The sequence below is a fragment of the Symphalangus syndactylus genome, chromosome 8, assembly GCF_028878055.3.
Source record: "Symphalangus syndactylus isolate Jambi chromosome 8, NHGRI_mSymSyn1-v2.1_pri, whole genome shotgun sequence".
NCBI lineage: Eukaryota > Metazoa > Chordata > Mammalia > Primates > Hylobatidae > Symphalangus > Symphalangus syndactylus.
Window position 1 is genome coordinate 48,055,468 of NC_072430.2, and position 17,916 is coordinate 48,073,383.

Genomic DNA, 17,916 nt, shown 5'->3' on the forward strand with positions numbered 1-17,916 from the left:
CTCCCAGAGGAATATCAAGGTATGGTTGCCAGGAAGGGGAATGGTTGCTGGGCAGCAAAACAACAGGTATCTATTATACCCACATTTGCATTGTACGTTTCGCTGTATGTCTCATGTGCATTATTTCTTGCTAGCTACTGTGACCTCTTGGCTGTTCCTGGAATGCTCATGTTTTCTCACCCCATTTAGGTCTTCAGTGCTACCTACTCAACAAACTTTCCCTGAACACCCCATTTAAAATATGTAACCTCCCTCTACCTCTCCCCAAATTCTCAATTCCCCTTCTCTGCCTTATATATACATTCTTTCCTCAGAGCTTAACACTATCATATTATTTTACTTCTTTATTTTCTTACCAGGCTCTCCCAGTTGAAATGTAAGCTCTATGAGGTAGGGACTTGTGTCCATTCTGGTCACTGCTACATCATCTGTGGCAAAACAGTGTCTGGCACATAGTAGGTACTCAATAAAAAATAGTTGACCGAATGAATGATGAATGAATGTGCACAGCCATGCTGTGAGGTAGGTGGGATGGAGGTGATTCTCTCTGTGTTATAGATAAAGACATTGAAATTTGAGCGAAGGATCCTGTTGGTACAAAGATGAAAAAAAATTTTTTTTAACTTTAATTGTTCAGTGCTAAGGAGAAAACAGCAGAGGGAACTTGATTCATTACAGTGTGTTCCAATCAGGTGAAGGTTAAATGATGCCCTGATGCAGTAGTTCAAATAGAGAAAGTGGTAGGAGAATTGAGTCATTGCCTGGCACGTGGTGATACAGGCATCCGCAACGCAGAAAGAACCACCTGCTTGATTACAGTCAGAACTAAATCATGCTGGGAGTAGCAATTTTGTTTCAGCAAATAGCAACAGTTACATTTAAATTAGTGTGGCTAATTTGAATCTTACTGGTTTTATAGTTTCTTTTAAATAGAATTTGTAAGCTTGTTTTCATTTTATAGTTGATTGTAAACCCCAAACCTTAAGAAGTTTTGTGCCTAGTTTTATGTTCATACACATTTAAGGGACATTAAAATAAAAATTAAGTAACTTTGTGAGGATTTGTATCCTTTCAAAAGGAACTTGCTTAGTATTTAAGATAGAGAAACATTGTTTCAGAAGATTCAAATCCTCTTCTCACTGGAGATAAAAAGGAGGAGTTGCAGAAAGACGTTCTTAGAACAGGGCTCAGAACTTTATTACCAGGAGCTTAAAGACTGTCTGGTGAATCCAGCCCTGTCATTTTGCAGATAAGTAAACTGAAGCCCAGCGAGCTCAGGTCTCCTGGCCTTGTCCTGCTTCTCACACAAGGATATCTGCCCCTAAAAGCTATCCCATCATTTCCATGGAAATGATCTGGACAGAGTGGCTTTTCAGCTAGTGGCTGCTGTAATTGGTAAGGCCAATGCTGTGTTGTGGGGGAGGCAGAGGGTTAGGCATCAAATTGGGGGTTACTGATTCTTCCAATCTATGAACATAATAAATCATCTTTCCATTTATTTAGGTCTTTACATTCTCAGCTGTGATTTGGGTGTGTTGCTTTGATTTTTGCTGGAAACAAGAGACAGCTGGGGAAGAGCTCCCAGCCCTCCTTGGAGGGCCCAGGCTGGGCAGCTCTCAAGCCTGACTAGCTCTGCTCCCAGAGCTGACCTCAAGGTAGCCATCTAAGGTAGAGATTTCTGAGGGTCCAGGTTGGTTTACCCTGGGTATCTGGGGGAGATATATATGCCTGATCACTAGGGAAAATAGTGTACCAGGCCTGGTGCGGTGGTGCATGCTTGTAATCCCAGCACTTTGGGAGGCCGAGGAGGGTGTATCACCTGAAGTCAGGAGTTCGAGACCAGCCTGACCAATATGGTGAAACTCCATCTCTACTTAAAAAAAAAAAAAAAAAAAAAAAATTAGCCAGTGTGGTGGCACATGCCTGTAATCCCAGCTATTTGGGAGGCTGAGGCAGGAGAATTGCTTGAGGTGGAGGTTGCAGTGAGCTGAGATCATGTCATTGCACTCCAGCTTGGGCAACAAGAGTGAAATTCTATCAAAAAAAAAAAAAAAAAAGAGTGAACCAGACAGGCCAGATATTCTCTCACCTGAGACCCTAGAGCTGGGCAGAGCATGGGAAGCACAGGAACTTTTCTGCCAGCCTCTTATTAGAGATCCCGCACGAGGGAAACTGCTGAGTGTCTCCTGCCCTGCCTCATTGGTCTCTGGTGGGAGGGAGGGGAATTGGCCCTACAGCAAACAGTTCCAGTGAAGCAGAAGCTGGTGCGGAGGAATTCATCCTGGTGGGTGATGGCTGAGTGCCGCTGGCTGGGGCATCGGAGTAGTGACAGCCAACTCAATTTCACCACCACGGGCTTCATGAGCTTCTCAGGAGGCCCAAGAGTTTAGGAAATGCTTGTGTGGACTATGGCAAAGGACTGGCCTCCCCAAGCCTCCCATGGATTGATGGAGAAACAGGCAGTGAGATGGAATTTGGCTAATGCCATTTTTCATTTCGTGAATATTGAACTGGAACACCTATTGTGTCCTAGGCCCCGTGTTACACTGAGTGGGGGAAAGAACAGGGTTGAGGCTTCATAAAGACAGTGTGAAAGAAAAAATGGACAAAGGACTAAAATAAAGCAAAGTATACTCTCTTAGTTACAAATGGTATGCTATGGGCGTTTGGGGAAGAGAAGTCTATTAACTATATTGCTACTGGGATTGGGGACAAAACTGAGGTTTCTGATTTCCCAAGCCCAAAACCCAAAAAACTATAGCGATTTATTTCCTACCTCCTTCTAGCATTCTACAAACACTCTAATGACTACCATGCCCTGGGCTCTTAGGAAGAGCTCCTAGGAGCCTATCACCATTAGGCTGTAAGGTTAGAGAAGAACTCGGGATACAAGGAAGGCAATGGCCAGATATCTGGGTGGGAGGTCCATAGTGCTTTTAGTTTCCAGAATCTTGCAGATCCTATGTGTCTGTTTCCCCACAGGGCCCCACAAGGTCAGTCACCCATAGCAGGGTGGAAAAGAAACTCATGAGCATTGAGGTGGCCTGCTGCATGCCAGGCACGGGGCTGGCACTCTCCCTTTATGTCACCTCATGTGTCATGTGTCAATTCAGTTCTTTTTTTTTTTTTTGAGATGGAGTTTCACTCTTGTTGCCCAGGCTGGAGTGCAATGGTGTGATCTCAGTTCACCACAACCTCTACCTCCTGGGTTCAAGTGATTTTCCTGCTTCAGCCTCCCGAGTAGCTAGGATTACAGGCATGCGCCACCACATCTGGCTAATTTTTTGTATTTAGTAAAGCTTGTGTTATACTGAGACTAAAGTCCCCAGTATCATTTCACAGGGTGGTGGCCATGAGTGAGAAGATGGGTCAGTCTGTTACCTTGGTCCATCTCAGGACTTCACTTATTGAGAAGATAAGTTCATCAGTTATTGTTTCAACTTACTTCCTGACCATCTTCCCACACACTGTGGGCATCCTCACCTGTCATAACTCCCCCTCTTCTTTCCTCAGGCTCAGACGAGGGTCTTTCTTTTTTTTTTTTTTTGAGACCGAGTCTCGCTCTGTCACCCAGGCTGGGGTGCGGTGGTATGATCTCAGCTCACTGCAACCTCTGCCTCCTGGGCTCAAGCAATCTGCCACCTCAACCTCCCAAGTAGCTGAGACTACAGGTGTAAACCACCATATCTGGCTAATTTTTATATTTTTAGTAGAGATAGGGTTTCACCATGTTGGCCAGGCTGGTTTTGAACTCCTGGGCTCAAGTGATCCGCTTGCCTCGGCCGTCCAAAGTGCTGGGATTACAGGCGTAAGCCACCTCACCCAGCCAGATGAGGGTCTTTGTTCTTGTTCAATGGCCCATCCCTTAGCCTGTGTCCTTGAACTCATACGGTCCTATCTCCTCAAGAACTTTGTGCTATCCCTCAACTTTTTTTTTTTTTTTTCTAGACAGAGTCTGGCTCTGTCACCCAGGTTAGAGTGCAGTGGCCCAATCATGGCTCATTGCAGCCTCGACTTCCCAGGCTCTAGCGATCTTCCCACCTCAGCCTCCCAAGTAGCTGGGACCACAGGTGCACTCCACCATGCTCGGCTAATTTTTAGTATTTTTGGTAGAGATAGGTTTTTACCATGTCACCCAGGCTCGTTTCAAACTCCTGAGTTCAAGCGATCCATCTGCCTCGGCCATCCAAAGTTCTGGGATTACAGGCATGAGCCACTCCACCTGGCTCCCTTAACTTTCTTTTGCTTACATTTTCAACTTTTTCCTCTTAACTGAATTCTTCTTCTCAAACAGCTCACATTTTCCAGTTTTAAAAGAAATCTTCCTTTGATCTCAGTACTTGCCTCTAGCTACTGCCCCTTTAGCTACTTCTTTTTCCCCTCTGTATTCAGTCTCCATTTATTCACTCCTAATGTCTCTTTAAACTTACAGCTTTCGCCACTCTGCCAAAATTCCACTGGCCAAGGTCACCAATGAATTTTCAAGTGTCATATCCAAGAACACTGTTTAGGCCTTATTTTCCAGACTATTTGAATATATCTGATATTGCCAAATCCTCTTACTTTGAAACTTTACTCCTTTGACCTCCACAACATCATATACTCCAGGCCCTCCTCGTTCCTGGATGACCATTTTCTTTGTCTCCTTCAGGGGTTCTTGTTCTTTGCTGTCCCTTTCTAAGTGTTGTTATCCAGGGTTCTGCCCTCTTCTCATCTCCACCTGGGCATTCTTCATGGGTGGTCTCCTGGTGTTAATATCATCCATATGCAGATGACTCTCAACTCTGTTTTGCCTGAGGTCAGGGCTATGCAGTCAAATTGCTTGCTGGACAATGGAATCTGGACATTCTAAGAGCACTCCAAATTCAATGTGTTCAAACTCAATCCATGATTCTGTTCCTAAATATTTTCCTCTTCTGTTCTACATTAATTTGTCATAGTGCCACCATTCCCTGGATCATCTAAACTATAAACTCATGATTAAAGCCGGATTGCTCAACCTCAGCACTCTTGATATTTTGGGCTGGTTAATTATTTCTTTCTTTCATTTTTGGCTGGTTAATTCTTTCTTTCATTTTTTTTTTTTTTTTTCTGGACAGGGTGTTTCTCTGTCACCCAGGCTGGAATGCAATGGTGCAATCATGGCTCACTGTAGCCCTGACCTCCTGGGCTCAAGCAATCCTCCTGCCTCGGCCCCCCAAGTGGCTGAGACTACAGATTCACACCACCATGGCCAGCTAATTTTTGTATTTTTGGTAAAGATGGGTTTTTGCCACATTGCCCAGGCTGGTCTCGAACCCCTGACCTCAAGCGATCCACCCGCCTCAGCTTCCCAAAGTGTTGGGATTACAGGCGTGAGCCATCATGCCTGGCCTGGATAATTCTTTGTTGTGGGGATGCTGTCCTATCCATTGTAGAATGTTTAGCAGCATTCCCAACCTGCATCCACTGGATGCCAGTAGGAACCCACCAGCTGTGATAACCCAAAATGACTCCAGACATCAACAAATATCCCTTGTGAGGGGGAGCTGTTAAAATATCCTAGGGTTGAGAACCACTGGGGTTAAAGGCATGGGTCTGGGAGTCACATGTACTGGTGCCATTTTGGACTAGTTACTACCTCTCTAAGCCTCAGTTTGTTTTCTCTGTAAGACAGAGAAACACCCCATAGGAGTAACTTAATATAGGTAAAGTGCATGGGATCTCTCAACAAAAACACTTATCTTTTCTCCAGACTCCTAGGTCTTTCAGTTTTATCCCCTAAGTATTTTTGGTCTATCCACACTTTTCCATTTCGACCTGGATTATTGCAACAGCTTTGCAACTGGTGTCAAAGCTTCCAGCCAGCCTTGCTCCCCTTAGATCCACACTCCACCTGGCACACGAGGCCTTCATGTCTGGCTGCTGTACACCTCTCTAGCCCTGTCTCTTGCCCCTCCCAGCCTTGGATTTCTAGCCCAGCCACGTTGAGATGCTAGACATTCCTTTGTATACCATGCAGTTTCCTGTCCTTGTGCGTTAGCTTGTGCTGGTCCTTCCTTTTGGAGTAACTTCCCACACTCTTTATCTGGCCGACTCTCGTTCTTTGAGGTTCACTTGAGTTTCACCTCCTCCAAAAAGTTAAGCCTGGAGCCTCCTTTCCCACGGGGTTCAGTGCCCCTCGTCTGTTCCAACAGTACCCTTGTCAGATCTCTCTCCTTGGATCTAACTCATGACATCATATTTTTGTTTCTGTGTCTGTCTGCTGGGCTGTGTGCGACAGGGGCTATGGCTTTTTCATCTCTATATACATCTAGTACATTCCCTGATACGCAGATGGTGCTCAGCAAATATTTATTGAGTGAATGAATGGATACAGCACTACCATTACCCTCTGTGTTAGGTTTAGAGCCATAGTTTAGAAGCGGTGATAAAATAGTCCATCAATCAGCTGTCTCTGTGGCTCAGAAGCAGCGCTTCCTCAGCCAGGGGCTTTTGGAAGGCACAGTGCTGCAGGGTAACACTCATATGAATATGTGTGGTTGACAAATGATGCAGCCAGCGACATCACCCGATATCTGCTCGTAACAGCAGCTGCCACTCTTCTGAGAACCAGGGGGCACTTTCTTCACCTTTTCCATGGGTGGCCTTTCAGGTATCCACCATCGCCTGGAGAGAAGGTAGAGGACAAAATCCAGCCCGTAATTCAGGGCCCTTCCTGTCAGTGAACTTCTTCCTCTAACTCCTTCACTCACTTCTGAATTGACATATTTGCATTTTTAAATTTAAATTTAAATTTAAATTTTTGCAGTTGATGCAGCCATTCATCCTATAAATACAGTCCTCCCTTGGTATCGGCAGGGTATTGGTTTCAGTATCCCCATGGATACCAAAATCTGAGGATGCTCAAGTCCCTCAGTCAGCCTGGGTATCTGCGGGTTCTGAAGCCTGTGGATATAAAGGGCCAAATGCATATATGTATGCATATATTTTGAGACAGTCTTGTTTTGTCACCCAGACTGGAGTGCAGTGGTGAAAACGCACCTCACTGCAACCTCGACCTCCCAGGCTCAAGCGAGTCTCCCGCCTCAGCTTCCCAAGTAGCTGGGACTACAGGCGTGTACCACCATGCCGGGCTAATTTTTGTATTTTTAGTAAGGATGGGGTTTTGCCACGTTGGCCAGGCTGGTCTGGAACTCCTGGGCTCAAGCGATCCGCCCGCCTCAGCCTCTCAAAGTGCTGGGATTACAGGCGTGAGCCACTGCCACCGTGGCCAGCCTCAAATCCATAAATTAAGCTCTACTATGTGCTGGGTGCCGGGGTGGAAGACTGGCACATCTGTTGTTCACAATACAGTGCATAACCTAGGAGAGGTTTATTTGCTACTGTTCTTCGGAACGGGATCCCATAGAGGAGCCTGCCAGAACGCGAGGCCTGCTCCTTCCCGGGCATTAGCGCGTTTAGACTCTCCTCTTACTAAGCCCAGGGAAAGGAGTCCTGGCAGGTGGCAAGCAGAAGTTAGAGCTATTTAGTCACTCCCGCCCTCCATCCTCCTCCAATGACAATAAGGTTTTGTTTGTCAGGCGTAAGGTTACAGGATTGGCCTGTGGAGTCCAGAAGCTCTTTCCGCGCTCTGCTCTTCGAGCCTCAGTTTCCCCATCTGTCAGGTGTGTGTATGTGGGAGGGGGGCACGGAGTAGATCTACCTAGATCACTCGGGGCTGTCCCTTCCAGTTTTGAGGGTGATGTCGGGGTGTCTGTGAGGGGGAGGGAGGACCCCGCCACGCGAAGATAGTTTTGGCCGCAGCAGGCAGCCAAGTGTGCCCGCGGAGACCGGCAGGGAATTCCGGGAGGCCCCGCTGTGGAGCGGTCCCCAGAGCCCGAGGGCGAGCTGGAAGGGTTCCTGCCGCGAGGCGGGAACGCTCGGTAGCCTCTGAGAGCAGTTTGCTGGCGAGAAACCGGGTTCCTGCAGGGCAGGGATCAGCCGGGTCGCGCCTTGTAGGGCGGGGTGGGGTGGGGTGGGGTGGGGCGGGGCCGGCGGCGGGGGGCGGTGGAGTCATGAAATTCCCAAGAAATTCCTTTCCATTGCCCCACCCCGCCCCCTTTTCTAGGATGCCGACCTGCCCAGACCCAGGTTCCCTGGGAAAGAGAAAATGAATGCTCTTCGGGTTTCCTCGCGTCCTTTCTCCAGCCCCCTCCCACCCCGGGGTTTGAAGCGCGCGTGGGAGCGCAGTAACGGTGGCGGGGAACGGGTCCAATCCCGGCGGCTCCTGGGGCTCCCGAGCGCCCTGCCACTCAGTCCCCGAGCTCGGGGAGGCGTCTCCCGGGTTCGGTCCCGTTCAGCTTAAGCTGGCGTCACATGAGCCGCGGGGGAACGGGCACCGCGGGAGTGGGCGGGGGTGTGCGCGCCGGGAGGGGGCCGCCCAGTCCACCTATATGCGCCGCAGCCCGGCTGACGGATGCCAGGAATTCCCAATGAGAGGCGATGGGGGGAAGTTTGGGCAACTCGGCCTGGCCAATGGAGAGCCTCGGGAGGGCTCTGCCCCTTCCCCCCGCCCCCGCCCGCCTCGGCTCCCGCAGCGCGAGTGTGTCCGCTTAGCTCAGTGTGCGTGGAGATTAGGTTCAAGCGCCCGCCCAGAGGCAGGCAGTCCGCGAGCCCAGCCGACGCTGTCGCCGCCAGTAGCAGCCTTCGCCAGCAGCGCCGCGGCGGAACCGGGCGCAGGGGAGCGAGCCTGGCCCTGCCAGCCCAGCCCAGCCCTACTCCCTCCCCACGCCAGGGCAGCAGCCGTTGCTCAGAGAGAAGGTGGAGGAAGAAATCCAGCCCCTAGCACGCGCGCACCATCATGGACCATTATGATTCTCAGCAAACCAACGATTACATGCAGCCAGAAGAGGACTGGGACCGGGATCTGCTCCTGGACCCGGCCTGGGAGAAGCAGCAGAGAAAGGTTAGCAGCCGCCCCCGCCCGCCGCAGCCCCCAGCCCCCAGCCCCCAGCCCCGACCCGCTCTGCCCGCCGGGCTGTCGGCTCCTGGCTCTGAACCGGTTCCGGGCGCGCACGGGAGGGGGCGGGGGCGGCGCGGCCGCTGCGAGGTGGGGTGTTGGGTTACAGGCGCCTGGCGGAAGCGGGAGAGCCCCTGCCCCGGAGCCCGCGAACGCCGGGCCGGAGCGCGGGGAGGTGGCGCCGCTGGCGGGCAGGTCTCCTTGGGGGTCCGTGGTCCAGGCCACCCTGCGGCTGTTGCAACCATCTCCGCGTGGGCTGTGCGCGGGGGCGGTGCTCTTCAGGCTGGGGCTGAGACCTCGGCTCGGGGCTGCTTGCTCCGGATCGATTTTCCCTTTTCTTCCGCCCCCGGCCACCTCTCCATATGGCGTGCGGTGGCAGCGCCGCTTCCTGGGCCGCCCTGGGTTAAACCTGAGCGGCGGGCCTCCCGGGACCCTGCGGCCCCCTAGGCGGAGGGGAGAGCGCCGGAGAGATCGGCGGCCGCCTCCAGATCTGCCTAGAGAAGGACCAGCTGGAGTGCGGCTGGGGCCGAGAAAACTGGGGGGCGTACGCGGGCTCCCCCGCGGGCCCTGTGGGGGCGGGGTCAGGACAGCAGACCGTTTTATTGCTTAACTCAGTGGGTTGGAAGCTGTAAGCCCCACATGGGCTTGCGTCTACGTCCTGCCCCTCCGGCCCCCGGGAAAGGTGGACAGCTCGGTTCGAGTTGAGGGGCTTCAGAACGAGGGTCTGTCTGAAGGGATATTTGGGGCCAGTCACTGGGGATCCCTACTTAGCCACGGAGCTGCATCCCAGGCAGGCGCGGTGTGCCGGGTGCGCGCCCCGCCACGGGAGCTGGGCTCGGAGCTGGCGATGGGACCCGGGCACATTGGCCAGTGGCAGGAAGAGGTCAGAAACCACTCGTGGTGGTGGGGGGAGGGCGCCTCAACCCTACCGCTGCTTCCTGCCTGCGCTGTGAGCCCGTGCCCCCAGGCGGCCACGTACCCTGAATACCCCTTTCCCTCCCCCTCCTCCTGGCTGCCCGCTTCCATCCGGTCCCTCCCCGTTTCATACCCTCCCCACCCCCAGGCTGATCTGGGAATGGGGTTTTGGGTGGGGGGGGGGACAGGATGGCGCGTCCCTTTGGATAGTGCGGTTAGGGCTGGGCTTGAGGGAGAACGCTCATGTCCAAAAATGGTAACATTCATTCCCTTTTTTAAACTTAAAAGGGGGGTAGTTTATAGAGCCGACTGAAGTTTTTTTTTTTTAGCCAAAGGCATCCTGTATTAGCTCACTCAGGAATCCTAGGCCCTGAAACGGAGCCCTTTTACTCACTTCATCAGACAGGCAGAGGTAATCTAAAACACACACAATGGGCTTGCTCAAAGCAGGATGACCTGAGCCGCGGTGCCCAAGGCCTGTGCAGGGCTGGGCCCTATACAGCGACATCGGTCATCTACATCGGACATGGAAAGGTCCCCTGACTTCGAACTGACTTCTTTGTAATGTGACAGTTGCTTAAACTCCCCCTCTTCCTGTCATCTTCCTAGTAAGAGCTGAGGACTGGGGGCTGCAGACAGTCCCCCACTCACTTGGCTTATTTCCTGGGACCATGGGTGCTGTGGGTGGAACTGAAAAGTGAGTAGGTAATTTGGAGATCCCTATGGGGCACCAGGCAGAAGGCTCTTTAATAATTTCAGGGTGAAGCCTTCTTGAGAATAGATTTTAAATTAGAAGTGAGATTAGGGTGGTGGATTGGGGTCTTCCTTGGGGGTTAGAAGCGAAGGAGAAATCCCTGCTTAGGGAGCACCTGCTTTGTGCCTGGGAGGGGCAGGAGTAACAGAGCTGCCTAGGAACTAGGCCCCTGAAAGGACTGTGAGACCAAGTTCCTAGGGGACAGACACTGAGCACCTGCCTGAACATGGTATTTAATATTTCTGAATGAATGAATATATTAAACGCAGTTGGGGAGAAGAATATAGATTCCCAGGGCTCTGACCTGGGTGGCAGTGGGTGTGCCCCAGGCCTTTGGGCCGCCAGGTAGGAAGAGGTGGTCTGGGAAATTGGGTTATCCTGGAGGCAAACTCAACAGTGCCAAGAACTGGCATTTGCTGATATGTGCCAGGCACGCACAAGGACGAGGAAACCAGGGCCAGAGAGGGGAAGTAACCGGCTCCAAGTCCAGACTGTGTTTGGTGGGGCTGGGGTGCAGCCATGTTTGGGACTGGCAGCTTCCCTTCACTTGTCCCTCCTTGGCAAGGGAGGCAGGAAAGCTGGGCCTGGCAGCCAGAGCCAGAGCATCTCGGAACCAGACACGTGCTTTGGGCGGGGTTGGTGGAGGAGGGCAGAAGGAGCTCTGGGCCTGACTCTGGAGATTCAGATCCACATTTTTTGTTTGTTTGTTTGTTTCCTGTTAATTCTCTAGATTATCTTTCATGGGCCTCAGTTTGCAGAATTTCTGGCCTGCCTAGTTCTCAGCAGGGTGATATTAAGGAGGTGGTATACAGGTGAGGGATAAGACTTAAGGTAAACGTGTTGCTTTTGACACTCTTTCTACGGACTGGGAGGCGGGGTTTGTGTGGGACCAGAGTCCACAAGTGGACAGAGGCTGGTGGTTCCAGAGGGAGGCAGGGGAGTGAGTGTGAGGAGGGGAAGAGGAGGACACAGTGTAGAGGGATACAAAGGTCACCCTGTAGAATGCAGAAGACCCTCTTTTTAGCTTTGGTGCAGCCATGGCTATTTGTGAGACTGGGGAAGTCTTTCCATTTCATCGAGCTTTTATTAGATCATTCAGCAAATACTTTGTGAGCACTCATTCTGGGCCAGACATAGTTCCAGGTATTAGGGATGGGGCACTGAGCAAGACAGACAAAGTTCTCGTTCTTGTGGCATTTCCATTAGGTTTCCTCCTCTGTAAATGGGACACATTTCTGCCTGCGGAGCACTCAGGACTCTTCTGGGGAATCAGGTTAAATGACACATTGAGAAATGCTTCCTTGGTGAAAGTATTGCCTGATGTGGAGGCAGGGAGAAGTCTGTGCAGGCAGGAGGCATGACTCAAGAAGCTGCACTGGCTTGGCCGAGGTTTGTCCCTCTTTCAAAGAATGCTTCGGTACGGAGTTCATGGGCTGGTCGCCATGCCTCCAGACACAAAATGCAGTTATCTTCCAGACAGAGCACGTGGATTAGAGGCATTTCCTCTGCTGTTCCAGGTTTCATAATCTTCCTGATCTTTGAGGCTGGGCTCTGAAGTCACTTTTCCTAGGAGTTGCTGTTATTTTCAGGGTGACCGCGGCCCCCAGTTTTCTCGCTTATGTAATTTCGCTCATGTTCTTAGGTGTATGTGTGTACCCAGCGTAGGTCAAGCTGGAGAGAGCATCAACTTGGTGTAAGATCCTGGCTCTATTATTTTCAGGCTTGGGACCTTGGGCAAGTTCCTCTCTGAGTCTCCAATTCCCTACTTATAAAAAAGAGCTAATACCCACCTTGCTGGCTTGATGCGAGCAGATATGTAAAATGGTAGCTTCTGCTGTTAAATTTTATTTTCTCTCCCTTGTGAAGTCCTAGAGATTCTGGTTTAATGTGTGTTTCCACAGGTGCCAGCCTGCGGCCTTTTACATGTAGGAACTTAATCAATACTTGTTGAGCGAATGGATGTTGAAACAGAGAGGCAGCATTGGCAAGTGAATAGAGGTGGTTGTGAATAAGACCCACATCCCGATTCTGCAGACAGGTGAGGCTAGGTCACAAGAAGAGGGACACGTTGTTTGCACTTCCTTCTGGACAGCGAGGCCATTGCAGGAGCTATAGCCAAGGCCACCAGTCAAGGTGGAGGACTACAGAGAGAGGAGGATCTGCAGGCTGTGTTGGACTTGGACACCCCTTTTCATCTTCTCGAGGAAGGCCTGGGGCTGGGCGCCTGGCTGGGGGCCATAAACCATCAGTCTGGCTCAAAGACTTGTCACACAAGACCTGGGGGCCTGGAGCCAGGGTGGGGCAGCCAGAGCCTGAGATGTGGCCTAGTCACAGATGTGCTACGGTGGGTCTCTAGGAAAGAGCCCAGCCCTTAATAGGGTGAGAATATAGATAATTCCTTCTCATGAAGGCAATCAGTAGATGTTCATTAAACCCCTGTTAGGTATCAGATGCTCTGCTTGCTGTGTGGAGTGTGGAAATGATGGTTTAGGTAGAGAGGGAACCAGAAAGATGCAGAGTTGCAACAGGCTCTGCCAATAATGGCCATTGGCAGGAGCTGGTGGAATTGGAGGTGCATCTCAAAGGAAAGCGGTTCTGCTGGGAGCCTTACCTTTCCCTGGCATCTCAGCCGTGTGTGTGTGTGTGTGTGTGTTTGTGTGAGATGTAGGACAGAGGTGGGGAGAGGGGAGATGCCTGAAAGGGCAGAGCAGAGCAACAGTGACTGTCCATGCTGGGGAACACCCCCTCCCATTATTCTCCCTTATCATTTTTCTATTATAGTTCAAAATTTTTAAATTTATGTTTTATAGAGATGCGGGTTTTGCTATGTTGCCCAGGCTGATCTTGAACTCTTGGCCTCAAGTGATCCTCCTGCTTCAGCCTCCCAAAGTGCTGGGATTACAGGCGTGAGCCACTATGCCTAGCTTCATTGTTCTTTTCCATTTGTTTTGCCCCTCCCGGAGCTGACCTCTCACCTTTCTGCGAGAGGTGGCCAGGCTGTCTGGACAGGTCACAGACCAGACTCTCAAGTCCACACCTCTCTACAGATACTGTTGGGATCATCCCAGCCAGTTAACCCCACCTGAGCTGCCTCCATGTGTAACCCACCTGTGGGTTTCCTGGACTCGGTATGGAGCCAAAGGGCACCTTCCCCACCGGCCCTGCTTTTGTGCCCTCTTTAGAGTGCATAGAGAGATGTTGGTAGGCCCATGTCTCTGCAAGAGGGGCCTGTGGGTTGGGCTGAGTTACTCGCCATGGACACTGGTGGGGTCCTGGAACCCACCAGCTGAGATGGTTTGGGCAGTTCTAGTCTGCACCTCCCCAGAGAGGTCATGGCAGAGAGTCCAGGGGCAGAGGAAACCCACTGAGCCTGCTTCCTTAGTTCTGGCAGATGGGTCAGCCCCCACAGGACTCAGGATTCAATTTAGCCCGGGGTTCTGGCTCCATCTTCCGCAGTGCCGGTGCCAGTGGCCTCCTAAGTACTGTTGGCCAAACCTGGCTCTGACTGAGGCAAGTAGCCTTAGGAGTAGTAGGGACAGGAGACACAGCAAACCAGGGCTCAGAGCCACCCTGGAACCCCTTCTTCCTCCCTCTTCATGCATGACCAAGGTTTCTGTATTCGTCCATTCTCACGCTTCTAATAAAGACATACTCAAGACTGGGTAATTTATAAAGCAAAGACGTTTAATTGACTCACAGTTCAGCATGGCTGTGGAGGCCTAAGGAAACTTAAAATCATGGCGGAAGGGGAAGCAAACATGTCCTTCTTTACATGGCTGCAGGATGGAGAAGTGCAGAGCGAAGGTGGGGAAAAGCCCCGTATAAAACCATTGTATCTTGTGAGAACTCATTATCATGAGAACAGCATGTGGGTAATCACCCCCATGATTCAATTACCTCCCACCGGGTCCCTCCCACGACATGTGGGGATTATGGGAACTACAATTCAAGATGAGGTTTGGGTGGGGACACAGCCAAACCATATCAGTTTCCCACCTATCCCCAGGCTGAGCATCAAGTCCAAGCTCCTAGGAATGCTTCCCTTAGCAGATGGGGGGAAATGCATGGAGAGGGTTGCTCAGGCTCCCCTTTCTTTGCCTCTCTTGCTTTCCCTCCTTTCATGTCATCCCAGGGGGTCATCTGGCAGGCGAGTCTGGTTATCTGGGCATGGTGAGTCTGGTCTAGTGATGGGCAGGCCCCAAAGCTGTGTGTGGCAACGTTCATGACCCCAACTGGCCCCTTCCGCATGCATCATTCTGCCATAAAGTTAACAAAATTCCTTTTCTCATAATATAGTGGCTCGCCCTTTTTGAGCACATGGTAATTATCAGCAACTGTCCTAAGGACTCTACATGCATGAGCACATCTAACGCTGTGAGACGGGTCCTCCTGTTATCCCATTTTGCAGATGAGAGAGCTGGCTCGGAGCAGCTGCAGAACTCCTCCAGGCCCACGCAGCCAGCATGGTGGAACTGGGATCTGAAGCCAGGCAGTCGGGCTCCAGCATTTGCACTCCTTCTCAACTTTGCTGTGCTGCTTATACAACAAATGCTTGCGTAGGTAGAACACTTAACCCAAGACAAACATATACAAACAAACACCCCAGTGATGGAAATGTTCTGGAATTGGAGTAGTGGTAGTTTCACAACCTCACAAATATACCTGAAACCAATAGATTGTACGTTTTAAAATGGTGACTTTATGGCATGGAATTTTATCTCAATTTTTAAAAACCTGAGAAATTATTAACTAATATAAAGAAGAAAATGACAATTGCCTGTCATCGCACCTCCCAGAGATAAAGAAGCATTCACAGGATTTCTGATGGCTTCTGCCATCCCTGCCCCTCTTCCCCTGTTTGTGTGTCACCTTCTCTGTCATGCCCGCTTTTTAGAACAGGGGTCCAGGTCCATGATGAGTGAGAGGAGTCTAGAAGAGGAAGATAAGGGCGGGAACTTTCGTAGAAAGCGCGATGAAGGATGTGGCTCTTTCCTTGGAAACTGACCAGGAATAGATCATAGATATGCACAGGCAAACAGAAGACTGGGTGGGGTGGGGAGAGGGTGGCCTTCATATTCCAAGTCTCAGTCCTTGGGGAAAATTTCTCCCCGACCTCTGTCTATAAACCCTCTTGGCCTGGGATTGCTTCTCTCCGTGTGCTCTCCCCAGGGTTGGCAGGGTGGGAGTCCAAGTGAGTCAGGGTTTTAGCCAGGGGAAGGGGAGGGCAGGGCCAGGGTGCCCCCCAAAGGAGGCAGCTGCACCACTCTTGGAGGTTGCCTAGCAATCGTGGGGAAAGGTGACCTAGCCCACTACAGAGGCGGGAGGAGAATAAAAGGCAGCCAAAGATGGAAATCGGGCATACATTGCAGAGGATGCTGTTCCCCTGGAAACTGCCTCCTTGGTCCTTGGATACAGCAGGCTACTTCTGGGGTGGGGATCTGTTCTCCATTAAGAGGGAGTGAGGTCTTCCCTAGGCCTGTCACCCACAGGTCAGGGCTGGGGGACCTAGGGAAACCCTTCTTGCACATGGAGTGTATGTCAGACACATTTGTCAGTGGCTTCATTTAACGTTGACAACAGCCTTGTAAGATATGTGGGATGATGACACTTCATAGATGAAGATCCCTGAGTTTAGAGATAGAGAACAACATGCTCACAGCTGCACAGTGAGAGAGGCCTAGAAATGAAGGTGCTGGCACCCTTGACCCTTAAAGGGAGCCATTCATTTTCGTTCAAAGCATTTCACAAGCCCAAGGTACTCGGAGGTAAATGTAAACACTGTCCACCTCCTGGGAAGGGAACAGAAGATGAGAGAGGGAAGGCTGGAAAGGTGTGTTACCTGTTTTATATCAACCATCCAACCATCCAACCAACCAACCAGCCAACCAGTATTTATTAACTATGTCTTGGTTTTCCAAGTAAGTACAAAGACTAATATAATAGTTCACACTGATTAAAGGCTGAATGGTTTGGAGTACCTCCACATGTCAAACAACTCTTTGGGGAAGGGACTCTTAGTTTTCTTGGTACAGACAGGGAAATGGAAGCCCAGAGAGGTGAAGTAACTTGCCGAAGATTAGGCAGATTGACCTCAGAACCTGGCTTTTAACCAGAAGTACAGACACACTCTTTGCTATTAAGGAGTTTATGTTTGAGTTGGGAGGCAAGGCTTATATAGAATTGAAATAAGAGAACAACTCATTGTGGCGCATTTTTAACATTTGTGCTTCCATGTGTGGCTTTCTCTCCAGTAATCATGGTGAGCAAACTTGTGAGGTCTTATCCCCATTTTACGTGCAGGGAAAGTAAGGCTCAGAAAGGTTAAGTGACTTTACCAGGCTTTCTGCAGCCTGGAAGTAGAGTTGGTTTTCAATCCAGGTCTTTGACAGGAGGGTCTGTGAGGTTTAAGGGGATGGACATAGGCCTCAGTGAAGGTACTTTTCTTGGTTTTAAAGGTAGTGAAGGATGCAAGTTGTATTTCTCTGTGTTTTTCAGTTGAAGCAGTAACTGTCAGGAATAGACTCAAATCCCCTGAACCTGGAGGCCTCCCCAATCCCACGTTCCTGGTGGCCTCTTCTGGTGCTGACCCCAGCTTTTGGGAGCTAGTTTCCCCTGCTTTAAGATTCAGCAGCACCCTCCCCTTCTCTCTTGTTTTGGTTCCTTCAGTTTCACCTGTTCTGTCTGTCCTTCCCTTTGTTTAGAGAGTCTCTTCCTTTGTGGTCACCAGGGAAACCAAACAGGCTTTGAACCAGGCAGCTGAGGCTCAGGTTTATTTTCATTTTAAAAGCCTGTGCACGTGAAACCTGTAACGTCTGAGGTTCTTGTTTAGCCTTGAGACGATTTAGAAAGTTGATGAGGGAGTGGGGGACTTAGGTTGGCTTTTGGCATTACAGGGCTGGGGAGTTTTTGTGCCAGGTCAGAGATCAGCACCAAATGGGGGGCGGTGCCATTTCCTGAACCCCAGCTTCGAACCTTCCAGGCCTAAATCAGAGGCCCCAAATGTTCAGCTCCAGGCAGAAGAGCAGTTGGCTGGGGGAAGGGAGCCTCCTCTCCGTTACCTTGTTTTTCCTGTTTCTTGGTGGTGTGTGATCGTGGGGCTGTTGGGAGCATGGTCACAAGGCCTGTGATTTGAGGCCAGGCCAGAGCTTGTAGGGGAGCATTTTTATGGGCCTGAAGATTTATTTTTTAAAAGCCATCTGCAAAGCTGATTATAATTGATGGAAGTGAGACAGCATCTGAGCTCTATTTTCAAGTCATCTGTAGGTGA

At 50.6% G+C, this 17,916-nt stretch overlaps 2 protein-coding genes across 17 annotated transcripts in view; one reads left to right on the forward strand and one right to left on the reverse strand.

The window, feature by feature from the left end:
* Window positions 1-419: 419 nt before the first annotated feature.
* On the reverse strand, window positions 420-8,820 carry LOC129488731 (uncharacterized). The gene is made up of 5 exons (XM_055291299.1): window positions 8,808-8,820; window positions 8,099-8,321; window positions 7,685-7,944; window positions 2,090-2,206; window positions 420-547 (listed from the first exon to the last, which is right to left on the reverse strand). Exons 1-5 carry the CDS (start codon window positions 8,818-8,820, stop codon window positions 420-422), a joined length of 741 nt encoding a protein of 246 aa, XP_055147274.1.
* ACTN1 (actinin alpha 1) overlaps window positions 8,448-17,916 on the forward strand; it is a 106,076-nt gene continuing 96,607 nt past the window's right edge. For 7 of the 16 annotated variants that reach the window (XM_063644361.1, XM_055289027.2, XM_063644369.1 and 4 more), the window contains exon 1: window positions 8,538-8,926. In XM_063644361.1, the coding sequence (XP_063500431.1) occupies window positions 8,822-8,926 (105 nt within the window). In that variant the 5' untranslated portion in view covers window positions 8,538-8,821. Of the gene's footprint in view, window positions 8,927-9,607; window positions 9,930-17,916 lie in introns of those variants that run through there. The other 9 variants (XM_055289025.2, XM_055289026.2, XM_063644357.1 and 6 more) reach the window with 4 other exon arrangements.